The 15,007-nt window shown below is 40.8% G+C and overlaps 1 protein-coding gene across 1 annotated transcript in view; it reads left to right on the top strand.

The window, feature by feature from the left end:
* The window catches only part of COL22A1 (collagen type XXII alpha 1 chain), a 221,667-nt gene that overhangs the window by 72,884 nt on the left and 133,776 nt on the right, over window positions 1–15,007 (top strand). The window contains exon 5 of the mRNA XM_085053637.1: window positions 8,369–8,480. Coding sequence (XP_084909763.1) covers window positions 8,369–8,480 — 112 coding nt within the window. The remainder of the gene's footprint in view (window positions 1–8,368; window positions 8,481–15,007) is intronic.

The following is a 15,007-nucleotide window of genomic DNA, read 5'->3' as shown; positions in this document are numbered from 1 at the left end:
TTCTGTTTTTTAATTCTCTCTCCTACTGTACCTTTGGCCTAATTTTCTTACTGGTTTAAGTTCATTTTATCTTTCCTGAAGTGTTATCTTTACTTTCCTGTGCAAGGGTACCAAGTGCTGTATTTTTCCCCTCTGTTTTGGCTGAAACTTTAGACTGATGTTTCTGAAACAGCAGCCCCATATTTCAAGCCTGCTCACCTGCCTCACTGCCTCTGGAAGATTGCTCCTTTTTGAAGTATAACTCCATTATATACCTCAAGTAAGGTTTCTGCTCCTCTTAATCCGAAATGTGGTTTAGTGCTCAAGCTGAAATCAAGCTCCTTTTGTGGTCTGTTTGGGACTCTTGTGGCTTGTTCCTTTCCTGGGGCCAAGGAAAAGCAGAATTTGTGTCTTTCAGTGCTGTGATGCAGAGGAGGCAAACCAGGATCAGTAAACTCAGGATCAGCCTGAGTGGTGGCATCATGGAATAAATCTGATATATATTTTTTATAAAATGAAGACCATCTAAAATGTGCTCTAAAGCCCCTTATTGAGTCTGACCTGGAAGGCAGTAGGCTTGCTGGAAGATACCTCTTTCATGCTGGTGTAAGACTGTTCCATGTGCTTCAGCTAAACATCATGATTAGCTGAAGATCTTAGCTGCTCTCCCTGCTGGAATGTGGGGATTTGGTGAAAAGAAATTCGGGTCAGCATGAAGTGCTGCTTGAATCCCAGCTGGAGCATCAGTGGAAACAAAGGTTAATGGCAAGAACTTCTTTAAAACACTCTTGAGGCCCTTAATCTATAGACTTTGGAAAGTTTTATAGTTCCAAAATTCCCTTGAAAACTTCTTGTAAAGTTTAGCTAACTAATTTTTTTAATGACCTGTTCAACCTATTCAGTCATCACTACAGTGCTTCATGCAGGGCTTGTGGGCAGTCAGTAAATCACTGGTTTATTCCTCCAGAGGTGCAGCCCTTAGTGATTTGGGGAAGTCAGGGAGCCATGTCTGACTGATGATGCTGAATAAAACTGCTGGGAGAGCTGAATGTGGGGTGAATTACCCATGCAAGAATAAGCTGCTTTTTCTTCCATTTTTGCTAGAGAGGTGGAATTCAGTGAAACAGACAGGGCAAGAAGACAGAACTCTTATCCTTCATAAGTCTTTGGAAATAATTTCTTCTGACAGCCAGAGATAGTTTGAAAAAAATTATTCAGGAGAACTACTTTCTTTCAAACCCCGTTTTACAAACATTTGCAATGGCAAAGGTCTGAACAGTGTGAGCTGCAAGACTCATCTACCTGGAGCTGTGCAAAGCATTTGACACTGTGCTGCATGATGTCCTTGTCCCTAAATTGGAGAGAGATGGATTGGACAGATGGAGCGCTGGGATGAGGAACTGGATGGGTTGGCACTTGAATTCTCTTGGGGTTGGGATTGGGACTGATGCTGTTGGACATTTTTTTGGTGCCATGGGCAGTGGGATCGAGGGCACCCTCAGCAAGTTTGCCAAGCACAACAAGTTGTGAGTGCAGTCACACACTGGAAGGAAGGAATGACATCCAGAGGGACCTGGACAGGCTGGGGAGGTGGGGCTGAACTCATGAAATTCAGCAAGGCTGAGTATGAGGTCCTGTACAGGAGTCTGAGCAATCCCAAGACCAAATACAGGCAGAGGATATATTGATTGCAGCCTTGAGGAGAAGGACCTAGGGGTGCTGGTGGATGAGAAGTTCATGTCTCTGCAATGTGCACTTGCAGCCCAAAAAGCCAATCATGTCCTGGGCTGCATCCAAAGCCCTGTGGGCAGCAGGCTGAGGGAGGGGATTCCATTCCCTTATTCTGCCCTCGTGAGACCCCGTCTGGAGAGCTGCATCCAGCTCTGGGTTACCCAGTATGAGAAGGATGTGGAACTGTTGGAGAAAGTCCAGAGGAGGCCACAAAGATGCTCAGAGGGTTGGAGCACCTCTGCTGTGAGGAAAGGCTGAGAGATTTTGGGATACTCACCCTGGAGAAGAGAGGGGTCCAAGGACACCTTCCTGCAACCTTCAGTACTTAAAGGGGGCTGACAAGATAGGTGGTAACAGACATTTTAAAAATGCTTGTGGCGATCAGACAAGGGAAAATGGCTTCAAACAGAAAGAGTGAGTATAGATTAGATGTGGTAGAAGATCCTTGGAGATGGAGACTTCAGTGAGCTCTTAAAAATATGCCTAAAATCTGATACTCTCTCAGCTCTTCAAAAGATTTCCTTTCCTGTGGAGGAAGAAATGTCAGGAACAGCAAAAATACTGTAGCAGATGATGGCTACTATAACAGTAACAGAAACACATGCTGAATAAAGTAATAGGGCTCTCCTTTGGGATTTGGACACTTCTACTCCAGCCCTGAATTGAGACGCATCTTGGCTGTCCAAAAGTAGATGTTTTCAGCATAAAGCACTGTGGAAGACAAATGTTTAGATACAAGACAAAAAAAAATTACCCTCATTTACCCTCTGGTTTCATATAACTAATTGTTAGACATATCTCATTAAATACATCATGTAATCTTACAATATGGCATGATAGGATTTTTTTTTCTTTTTTTTTTTCTTTTTTTTTGGTGGGGGTACATATTAGCACAGAATGTAACTAAGGTAACAAAAACTAGGGCTTTTCACAGAGGCAATAACCTTGCAGACCACACTGGAGGAATTAAAAGGGACACTGAGGGCATAGAGGCTCTTCCATGTGGGCACAGGCAATCCATGAAACCTTAACTTTTAAGAGTGGAGAGATGTTAGAAAAGACCACATATTTGCTGAAAGACTCCCAGGTTTTACTGTTTTTCATAGGAATTTATACACTGCTCTGGTGTACAGTAAGGTTTAGTACCATTCACTATCCTCTCATAAAATTAGTGTGTGCTATTTGATCTCAGGCTAACAGATTGCTGTTTTCAGAAGTGTCAGTGAACCAACAGGTGATGACAACCACCTGATCTCCTGATCCTGGCTATTGGTGATACATCAATGCATTGACAAGGCTGATAATTCAGCTGGGAGTTTGAGCAAGAGCAGAGTAAGGAGCATTTCCTGCAAAAGCTGCTTTGTTTGATATTAGTACTCATGGTTGACAATCCACTGTAATAAATACATTCCAGACACCACACTTGAGGCTGTGATGTCCAGTGCCTTTCTGATTCCTTTCTCAACCCCTTTCCATGTTTCTCTCCAGGTTGTTGTCTCACCAAAAGCTTTCACAATTAGAAGTAGTCCAGTTGTTTCCCCTGTGAGTGTTGGGATCATTGGGAACACAAAGCAAGAGACTTTTTTCAGAAAGCTTTTTTGGGCAAAAGAAGAAGTCAATAACCCTGTCCTGCTTTGAGAAGCCTTTCCAAATGTGCTCCCTGCTGTGTTTTCTGGCTATTAAAACTTACCTTTGTTGCTCTGTTTTTCTGGCTTTGGGTGCTGTTTCTACTTTGTGGTTTTTCACCCCTGAAGAGAGAACAGTCAGGAAAATCTCAGCATACACATGAGCTTCCACTATGCTGCCCATATCAGATCCTTAATGGAGCCAGCAGAAATCCAGCTCATGCTCAGGGCAGCCAACCATGGCCCCTTTAGCTGAGTCTTCAGATAGTCATAATGAAACCAAAGTTGTAGGATCACAGGATGAGTACAGAGCTGTTGGATCACCCTTTGGCCCTGTTTTAAGGTGCTGGGTGGTAGGGAGGACATTTGTTCTGTAAAAGAGAATCTTGCTGCACACTAGTTAGATGATGTATAAATTGTCCAGTGCCAAGTTTTGCCATCTTCTCCCTGTAACAGAAAGATCTGGGTGTGTTTTCTGATTCTGGAAAACAGGCTGCTTCCTGTAAGGGGGTTATAACTCTCAAGTAGTGAGACATTTGGCTGATTAGATCAGCAGAGCAGTGCATAAGAAATTACTTTTCAAGCCAAGTATGCTGTTACAAATCTGAGCCTCTCTTTCAGCTCACTATTTTAATTTTAATATGGACTAGGGTTTGCTGCTTTTCAGGAGATGTAATCATGTTAGAGGGTTTCAGTGGCCCCACATTGTTTTAGAAGCTCTAATGAAGTAAGAGGCTTAAGATCAAAGAGCATCTTATTGAATGCCATGTTTATGGCATTACTGATCAAGCAGTTTATGAGCCAATTGGGAAACCACACCTGCCCTGCTAGACACAAAGCCACCCTTTAAATCAAAGCAACCAAGAACAGGAAAATCCTATCCTTTCACCCTGTGCTTGAGCATGGTGCAGTAGGTAACAGCATCTTTTTCCTCGTTAATTTAGGCAGGTCTGTTCTTTCTCATTCATTTATAGAGAGAACTGGGAAGTTGTGTGTGGCATCTCATTTTCCATATGTCACTGACAATATGGTGCCTCCTTGGTGGTGGAAAAACCAAAGAACACACTATATTTCTGCTATAACTCCAGCACAGAAATGCTGTACAACACATTTAACTGTTTGGGGAAAGATCTCATTGAGCAGTTTTACTGCACTGTTAAATGGACAAACACTGCCAGGTGAAATATCCTGGGTCAAGTGTTGCAGAAATGATCACAGCATTACTTATTTTTTATATTAATATCATAGTTCAAGATTAAAAAAATTAAAATTAAAAGCTAAATGTTGTCTCACTCACAATCCCAGTTCTTCCCTCAAGTCAAGGGAACATAATCCATGCAAAGTGCTTCCAGGCACATGAAGTAAACAAAGTAATAGTAATAATTGTAGTAATATTAGTATTACTAGTAGTAATACTAGTAGTAGTGACAGTGGTAATAGTAATGGTAATAATACATTTACCTATCCTTCAGCTGAAACAATCTTAGAGGTTACTTTAATTCATAAATTCATTTCAGGTTTGCCTAGGTGTTTTCTTTCCAGTTCCACTTGGGTAATTTGCCTTGACTACTTTCTCAGCTCAAATAACAGTGTTTTGGGTTTGTTTGTTTCTTCTCCAGAAGAGATTTTGAAAATCATAGCTGATTAATCAAGTTTATAGCTGAATTTAAAAATCTGAAGCCTTTACTTAATCCTGATGGCAAATGAGGCAATGCGAATATAAGTTTTGTGTGATTTTTTCACAATTTTGCCCTCTTTACCTCTGCTTTACTCACTGCACAAAATGGATAGCAGAATACATCTCAGACAACTTCAGTACTCTGAAATTCCTGTCTGTATGAGCTCCCTTTGTGCTGAATGGCAGGAGGCACTGCCAGAGGTAGGGCTTCAGTCTGTAGCTCAGTCTGAGACAGATGTGGTGAGATGCCTGAAAGGCTCCTGTATTTCTCTGCTGACCCACAAGGAAACTGAGGCAACCTGCATCCATCAGATGTCTCCTTTACAGACAGCTAAAATTTGGTGACATGCATCTCATGCTTGGTAGAGTTCTTACCTTTTTAATGTATGGCCTGATGACAATTCTTCTGTAATTCTACTGAAATCCTTCAGCAACCAAAATGTCCCTTACCTCCAAGGGCTTTGGTTTGGAGCATCCAAGAGTGGAGGTTATCTCACCAGTAGGCAATATCTGAATTTTACACATAACAAATTAATAGTGTGATTTAAAAAAACACCTTTGCTTTTGAGTGTGGACTCTGACACACCTAAGGACTTAACTTTTCCCTGGACCTACATCTTTCAAAGAGCCATCCTCATCCATTAATTAAATAAAAACAGAGAAATTTTGACTTGCCAATCCATAGTCTGAATAAAGGAAAAAAAAATCCTATTATGATTTACTTTTGTGCTTTATCCAATCCTAAATGTAAATGTGATTATGCTGTGAGTGTGTGACTTATTTTCATTACATCAAGTTCTGTTTGCAAAATAGTTTTGATAATCTTGTTTATGTCTCATGGTGTTATTTAGGCTTTTGAAACTGCATTTTGATAGGAAATTCAGGGGGAAAAAAGATGAGATTGATTGAATCTTACTCTTAACTTGTTTCCACTGGAAAAGCATCTCAGTGTGCAAAGCTTCAGAGCTGCTCATGATGTGAACATGTGTTTGAATTGTCAGAGCAAACGAGAGCAGCTTTGGGTCTGAGCTAATGAGGGGAAACAGCAGGAAGTTCTTGTCACTCTAGCCTGTATTTTTAGCAATGGAGCTTTACAAGACCTGTGAGGTGAGCAGGATTTCACAGCTTGAGGCCTCTGGTGATTGGACATGAGGACATCACTGGGGCAGCATTTCAGCCTCCACCATCCACTGCTCCTCTCCTGTGCATGTTCACAATTTCCCTTCCCAGCCAGCATGGTCTCTTGCTGCCAGCAACACTCAATTGCTTTCCTGCCATTCCTGTGTTTGGTGTGGATGAGGGATATGTGCTGCGTGGTGGAATGAGCTGTATGGAGAAGCCATGGTGTTGTTTGTGACAGCCAGGAGGGAGCTCTCCTGTCCTGGGGGGTCTATTTACCCTGATTTACAGCTGCAGTCGTGGCTGATTGCAGTGTGCCAGAGGGGTGGATCGCTGCAGTTGCTGCAGAGGTGATTATGAGGTGAAGCCATGAGGCCCTGGAGCATCCTAACTGCTTTATTTGCCCTCCCAGATGCCCAATAATAGCTGAAAATAGAGCGGACAGGAGGGAAAAGCTGTTGACAGCCAGGAAAGTTACTGTAATATTAAAGGCCTCAACCTGGCGCAAGACAGCCATTTCTGTCTTTGCAAACAATTATATTTCCTCAGAAAATGCAATTTCTTCAGAAAAAGGTCCAGAAAATGATGGAAGCTTTATGTTTTATTTGCTGTTTGCTATCTTGATTTCTATTTTCTATGTACTGGCCCACACTGATTTTTGCACCTATTTATTAATGTAAATGTGAAGAATAATATTTTTAGGTTGGTGCCTTTTCCTGTTGAAGCTATTTTCAAGCTCTGCAGTGCCTTTCAGCTTGAAAGGTTAATGAGGGCAACTAAGATACCCAAGAATGTTCGGGCTTAAGTTCATCACATAAAAATGTTTATCAATCCTAGAAAAGTTTTAAGAACTCTCTAACTGAACAGAGTTGAAAGAACTGCCATAGTTCTTTCATTTAAATAAGTAGTACTTTCATTTGAAAGCATTTTATCCAAATAAGCTACACTTATGTTGTCAGGTTTGTGTGCTGGAATTACAAAACCAGGAGTTAATATGTGTAATTGTGCATATATGAGGGGGAAAAGATGTTGGAATAGCCCAAATAAAAGAAAAACACATATTCTCTGCTCGGCTGCTCACAACCTGCCTTTTACAGTGCCTTTGCTTCTAACTCCACAGTGTGTTTGGTTCTGGGAGTGGCAAAACAAATCCAATAGATTGGATTTGCATCCTGTGGGGCCAGGTTGGATGCTTGCATCCCCACAGTTCTGCACCTCCAGGAACTGGATGCATTCATGGCACCACTGCACCCCTCTGCCCCTCAGAGAATTCATGTCCAAAACCATGAGTTCCTTCTGGCTGGGACCATGTTGATGCTGGGGCTGTGTAAACTCACTTGTTTGGTTTATGACTGATCTCATAATAGCTTGATAGGACAAAGGCAGAGGCTTTAGGCAAATGTCTTTAGTCAAGATTAATAGCTCATGATAATGATAAGTTGACTGGACTAAGTCCTATTAAAATGATATGAGAAATGTATGTTGTCAAGCTTCTTGGACAAGTAGTTTTCAATAAAGACTTGGAGCACTGGAATGGATACAGTGGAGGTCCCTGAAAATGATGAGAGGGCTGGAACACTTCTGCTGTGAAGAAATTTTGAGAAAGTTGGGGATGTTCAGCCTGGAGAAGAGAAGGCTCCAGGGGGACTTTCCCATGGTCTTTTAATACATAAAAGGGTCTTGCAAAAAAGAAAGAGGCCTTTTATCAAGGTCTGTCGTGACAGAATTAAATTTTTGCAGTGAGGGACTCCCCATTCCTAGAAGTGTTCAAGACCAGGTAGGATAAGGCCTTAAGCAACCTGGGATAGTGCAAGGTCTCCCTGCCCATGGCGGGGGGATTGGAATGAGATGATCTTCGAACATCCCTTTCCACCCAGAACATTCTGTGTTTTCTATTATTCTATAAATAAGTGTTTCAGTCTTCATCTGAGCATTTTTCTGCATGGGGGTTTAATGAATTACACAGCATTTTCAGGATGTTGTGGCAATGCAAACATTAGCTACTGATTTCTGGAAAACTCTATTCAAGCCTGTGACAGCTTGAATTTATGCTTGGTTTTGACTTTTTGGACTGAGAGGATTAGACCATATCAGAATTTTGTTCTGGATTTTCCCAACAAGAACAAGGCTCGTTTCTGAAGTGCTGGTTTTGGGCTAAGATATCTATGTAAGTACAGTTGGAAGCATGTCCCACTGCCTGATTACTGTCTTTTATTTATATTTCTGTAACGGATAGGATTTGACCTGATGGATTCGTTCAGCGTGAAGCAGATTTTTGGAATGAAAGAAGATGGGATTCAGAGTGCTTATGTACGGCTTGGAAGCTTTCCTGTTGTTCAGAAAACTGAGTGAGTACTCTGGTTTTTCACTTTATTTTTGTCTGAAACTCTGCCTTACATTATCTGGTTCCTCTAGGTTAACCCTTTAGTAATTTTCTTGCACCTCCAGGTATATTTCTTCTTTGAGCAGCTCTTTCAGTTCAGCTGGCACAGAATATGCACAATGTGATTGTGAGAGACTCAGCACCAACTACAGGCTCCATCCTGGCAGAATATGAGCTGTGTTTGGTGTATCTCAGTGGTTCTGAGGAGCAGGATCAAGATATTCACAAAAGAACTTAGGGCTTCACAAATAGCTTCTAAAATGAATATTTGGTAGCAATCCCATTGAGATGGGAATTTGCTAAACACAAGAGACCAGTTGCTGGTAGATGTTGTTACCAGTTAGCAAATATGGGTTCTCACCTTGTAGAAAAATGAGCAGTTTTCAATCCTGTGTCAACATGGATTCAGTCCTCGGGGTCTTTTACAACCTAAGGCTGCCAGCTGTGTCTCAATCTATCACAAGTGTTTCTCCTGGGTTGCCACTTGAGCCCTGCTAGCATTAGCCTTGAAAAGAGTGAGTGCATAATTTCACTGAGTAACTACGAGCCATAGATTGAATTGTCATCATTAACATTTTTGCAGTAAATTTCTCTGTGCTGGTTTGAACTTCAGCTTAAAAAAATCAATAATACTTCTTTTCCTTCTTATGGATGAGGGCTGTTATTTTTTATTCTGTTTTTAGCTCTTTTACTCAGCTCACTGCATTTCTGAGATTGTCCTATGACTTAAATTTGCTTGATTTCATGATATTTTTTTTTATCCTAGAATAAAAAAAGATTGATTTGCCCTTTTCCCCTCCCCCTCTTTCTCTATAGTAATACACATTAAAAAAAAAGTAAAAATATTTTATACTGAGAAGAAAACTGTTTGTTCTAGAGTCCATAAATTATATCAAGTCTAAGAAGAGGTAAAGTCGCCATCTATTATCTGATTCAACCCAGGCAAATAAAAACATCTTACTCTTGGTATATACATAACTGGTCTGAGTGTGGATGGAAATAAACCATAAACCTATTTAATTTGGATGGGAATAAACCTATTTAATTTGTCTCACTGTGATCTCTGTGTTCTGGGTGATACTATGACAAATAGTGCAATCCTTGGAGTGTAAGCAGGAACTGTCAAGTATGAGCTGATAAACTTCATATCATGCAGCTCAGTCACCACTGCTGCTGTTGCCTTTTCCTGGTTAGAATTATGAGGCAGACACAGTTAAGGGATAAAAGGGTTTTATACCTTGGTATTTTAATAAGGATCCTTATGGTGCACAGCTTGTCAAGGTGGAAAAAACGCCAAAATGCCACCCATATAACACATATACAATTCTTATAGACCTTGCAAATTAGCATATCTGATGAGGATCTCTCAATAAGAAGGTTAATAAAATGGCATGATACCCCCCTACTCTAAAGAATTCCCCCCCAGATGAGGCTTGAACCCGGTTTACCAAATATGTTCCAGAGAGGTTTTCAATCAAGGTAGTGACCTCAGTTTCTTAAGACAGCCTAGGGCTTTCCAGCCTCCCACTGAAGATGTTTGGTCTCCATTCCTAGCAGAACCCCAGAACTAAGCTAGAATATCAGACTACAAAAATTACAAGTATGCAGGCTAAGGATACAGAAAATATATGAAAGGTATATAAAAAGATAAAGGCAAAACCCATCAGGCATCACTGCTATGTCCATTCTAGTTTCCATAATTCAGTAGGTAGAAATGGAGTGAGTGAAAGTTTGAGGAGCTGTGAAGCAAGTGTGATGGGGAGAAATTCAAGAACTGCAGCATAGACAGGTAAAATTAGGAAGCAGTTAACAACTGAAGTGATCATTCTCTGTAATAACCTCTGGAAATCTTGGTAAAGGGTCTTTGACTAAGGGTCATGGTAGACTGAAAGTCAGTGGCTACTTGACATCAAAAACCAGTAGGGAAGAAAGGCATGCTTTTAAGGATGAATGTAATTAACCACTGAAAAAAAGTTAGAACATGTTACAGAGAGTTGTCCATTTGAATCGCTTTTCCAAATTAAGGGTTGAAGCACTTTGTTGCTGTTTCTGTTGTTGTTTTCACAGAAAGACTGAGGGAGTGAAGCCAGACCAACCAGCTATGACGGCTTTCCATCTGCTCAGATTGCACCCATTTATTTCTTGTTGCTGTTGTCTTTAAAATAAGCAGAATATTTTATCGCCCAGGACAATTAGAAGTAAAACATCCTTAATTAGTAGTTTGAAATGAATAAGATTCCTTTTGAATGATTCTGAAACATGGAATTAAAAGAGGACTTTTACATTTTCAGCCTTTTGTATTGCAACTTCCACACTCCTGTGGTTTGGGAATGAACCCAAATGGGTATAACACCATGGAAGGTGTTTGCATATTTGGTTCATTTTAGCATTTGTATGCCAGGACTCTGAGATGCTGCATATAGGGTCATCGCTCACAGAAAATGAAATCTTGTAAAGCTGCACAAAACTGATAACTGGAATAATAAACCAAACAAAAACATCTGTCGTGGCTCACAGATAACCTCCAGCAATGTTTAGCAACTGATAGCAACATCTCATAATTAGACACAAAATCATTAACCGAGTAATATATGTAATTCACTTTATTATCTGCTTAAAGGATTTGTATCATTTTATACAAGGAATAGTACTTTCACAAAGTGCCAGATTATCTGTCTGGGAAATGTGCCTACTCATCTTCTGATCTGTGACCTACAACTATGAACTTTCTTCCTCTTTGTGGTGAGAAGCAAACCCAGCAGCCAGAGCTTGGCTGCAGTCAAGGACCTGATCACTGAGGGACTCACAGGTCTCTGTAGCTGGCTGAGGGCTGGTCCCAAAATCTGGCTGGTGCTTCTCCCCACTCCTCATGTAACTGGGGCTGTCCTGCTGTTCGTTCATGGCTTCTCAGTGGATCTTCTGGCCAAAACTGTGCCCCACACTTGTTTTTGAGTTGTCAGGCTTGGTTCTCATTACTGGTGTCTTGCCTAATCTAATGCCAAGATTCTGGCTCACTCCTTTTTCTGTCTTCCATCTGTATGTCCTCATCCTAACTTCAGGGCCTTCCCACTGACCATCTCCATCCCTCAATTTTCTCTTGCCTGGTCTGGTTCCTGCCTGACTTGGTCATGATCTTGGCTACCACCTCACACAATTACCTGATGCTTGGCCAAGCTTCTGGTCATGATCTATTTGCTCTTTATATCAGGACAGTGTTTTCTTGGCTGGTTTCAGAGTCTTGGGTTGTTTAGGGCATTTATACCTTGGTGTGTTTTTCTGGGGACTGTGTCTCCTGACATCGGATTTGATTTCAGTCACCTGCCTTAGGTTTCTCCATGAGCTCCTGCCCTGCTCTCATCATTTGTCTTCTTCCCAGAGAAAAATTGTACAAAAAGCCACCAAAAACTCCTACACTGAACATGGAACCTGTTGAAAGCTTCCTTGTTTCTTACTTTTCAAAAAAAAAAAAAATTCACATGAAGCACAGCAGACAACTAAGTCTTAGAGGATGAAGACTCAGGGAGGGAGGTCAAATACTTGATGGGGAGGAAGGAAAGAAGACAGAGCCAAAATCTTCTCAGTCATATTCATTGACAGGATAAGAAGGAATGGGAACAATTTAAATCCATGAAATCTAAACACAAGTAAAACTTTGTTTAGATGAGATGATCTCAAGGGGTCCCTCACTGCCTCCTATTTCTAATAAGGCAAAGGAGATAAAGCATGACTGAGGTGGAATGACTGAAGGCTTTTTTGATCTTGTGGAGAGTAAAGGACTGTAGTGACAGCTGAGAAACACAGAAAAGACTGCAGTAAGGAGAGGAGAACAACTTGTTCACAACTCCTTGTGGAAAAAAGTTGTTTCGGGAAAATTAAACTACAGCAAGTGAGATTTAGGATAGATTTTTTCTTTTACAGCATGTAGGACAGTGAATGACAGGAAAAAATTACCTAGAGAGGTTGTATCTATTCCATCACTGAGGTTTCTGAAGCAGAAGCCAAAAAGATGTCTGCCAAGGCTATATGGGTGAGGCTCTCTGTTGCGAAAATCCTTCCATAGCTTTTTCCTTTCCCTTTTCCCTTTTCCTTCTTTTTTTTTTTTTTTTTCATTCCTGTATTTCTAAGAGCCTCTGGTGGTGTGATGCATATGGAAATGAACTGTCTTTCTCCAACTTGGTTTTGCAGACCTCAGTGGGTTACATTTCATATTAGCAGGTTTTAACTGTTGTAAAATTGGTCAAAAGTACATTAATTACACTCTTCCTCACCAAAGGTAAAAATGTTATTACATTCAGTACCTGAAATGAGAACTGATAGTATCAATTTTCCCCATAGTGTTATTATAGATGTAGGATCTCATGCTTATTGTCACAGATGAAAGCTCTTATTGCAAATTAAAGCACGTGAGAAGGTCGCTCTGTATTGAAAGTCGGCAATGGCTAAAAGAGTTTTCTTCCTCCTTATTAAATTTTTTGTCTTTGTACAAGTTGTGATTCACCTGACCTTGTGGTTGAGTTAATTGACTCTTACACTAACCTGCAGCACTGGGGGATGCTTTTGTCTTGGAGTTTTATAAGGGCCTCTTCTGCAATCTATCCTGTTGTCAGAATTATAGACCAAGGAGCTGGCAGAATGCTCCCTGTAGGTACCAAGCATCCAGCAAAGTTCCATAATATCGATCATCAGTTCAATTCAGCCTTGTGTGAAAGGGAAACATAAAGCATTTCTGGGGACAGCAATTCCTGCTCTTGGATCCCAAAGTAAAGCTGAACTTCTAGATGGAGATAATTTTTAAGTGAGGAAATAAGTTCAAACTCCCAAACAAAGTTTTTGTTATTTATGTAACAATGCAGCTCTGTAAAAGATGCAGGGACCAATGACTTCAGAAAAAGCTTTTATCACATCTTCAAAGCAATGAGAGTGTCTAGATTTGCTTTTGGCATGAAAACCTCCTCTGCTGGGAACTTGCAGCTGGTTCCTCGGCAGCTTTAAAAATCAGTTGAGGGTGGCAGGTAATAGGTCATGATGGCTTTCTGTCAGTTTAAATCTACCTGATGGGCTGTTTGTCAGCCTTGTGTGATGAGGTGTGGCCAGACTCACAGGGATATTTAGGTACCTAACTCCCAGTTATTTCTGTGGGCATTAAGCATCTGAAAACCCTTTTGGAAATTAAGCTTGCATAATGATATTCCTGTTCCCAGCTCAGAGCTGTCCAGAATGATAAAATTGTTACGTTTGGAAAAGACCCTTAAGATCACTGAGCCCTAGACTTCCATGTTCACCACTACACCATGTCCCCAAGTGCCACATCCACACTTTTATTTGAACATTTCCAGGGATGGTGAATCCACCACTTCCCTGGGAAAACTGCTCCAATGCCTGACCACTTTTCAATGAGGAATTTTTCTCCACTATCTTGTCTAAGGCAATCCTCCTTCTGTTCACCTCCAGATGCTCCTTCTGGCCCTTCCTGTAGATTTGGTAACTTCCAGGCAACTGGGACCTCCCTGGCTAAAATAACTAGTACCAAGAAGTGAGACAGCCTTGTCTGCTCTCCTGAAGGAAGGATTTTGTAAAGGAGATAGTGGGAGCCTGGTTCAGTTTTCTTTTTTGTTGGAAGAATTCAGAGATCTCTGTGTCCCCAGAGGGAAAACCAGTTCATAATGGTGCATATCCTGCATGGGCATTTTATACAGCAAAAGCCACATTAATGGATGAAACCAAAGTGTTCTGAATTTATAACTTGGCTAAAAAGATAGGAGATTCAAAACACAGATTAAAATATGATTGAAGATTTTGGCATTAGGAAAGACTGGCTCTCAACCTTTGCTGCAATTGCAAAACAGTATTCTGGAAATTTTGAGAGATTTTTGCTTCTAATACAATTAAAGGCCTCTAGTTTTATGTGCCTTGGACTGTGCTAGTTTCTGCACAGTGATGGATTATGTCAACTATTCGTGAAGACAATGTCGTCATAGTTTGCTCTTCATTAATTGCTGCCATTATGTTTTGTTTTCTGTCAAATGCTTATGCCTGACTGCTCAGATGTCCTGAAGCAAAGACATGATATTTAGGAAGGGTTTATTTAGGAATGATGACAGGAGCAGGTTGGCTTGGGCATGAAGAACAATGTTTACTGGGATTCTTCAGGTGGGAAAAGAGGTGGCTTAGAGGCATTACAAGCAAAGTTTGAAAAATCATGGATGGCATAAAAAATAGCAAAAGAATAGGTTCATTGTGTTGTCCCTGATAAAAAATTGAGTTAGGTCTTAAACAAACAGGAGGAGGCTCATTATGCAGGGGGTGATTCCTTGTCAAGGGCTGTTGTGAATGTCATAAGTTTACCTGAGTTCAAGGGGAGGATGCAGAAGTCAATATGTGATAAATCCATTAAAAATTATTGATATAGAAATTGCATTTGTCTCTGAATTTGACCCCTGGATTCCAAAGATCTGGTGGTAGGAGAGATATGTTTTTTCTCTTCATTGTTTT

This window comes from Lichenostomus cassidix, chromosome 2, assembly GCF_008360975.1.
Source record: "Lichenostomus cassidix isolate B80296 chromosome 2, HeHo_3.0, whole genome shotgun sequence".
In the NCBI taxonomy this organism is placed as follows: domain Eukaryota; kingdom Metazoa; phylum Chordata; class Aves; order Passeriformes; family Meliphagidae; genus Lichenostomus; species Lichenostomus cassidix.
The sequence above is the reverse complement of the archived record's forward strand: the minus strand, read 5'-3'. Positions and strand labels throughout refer to the sequence as shown.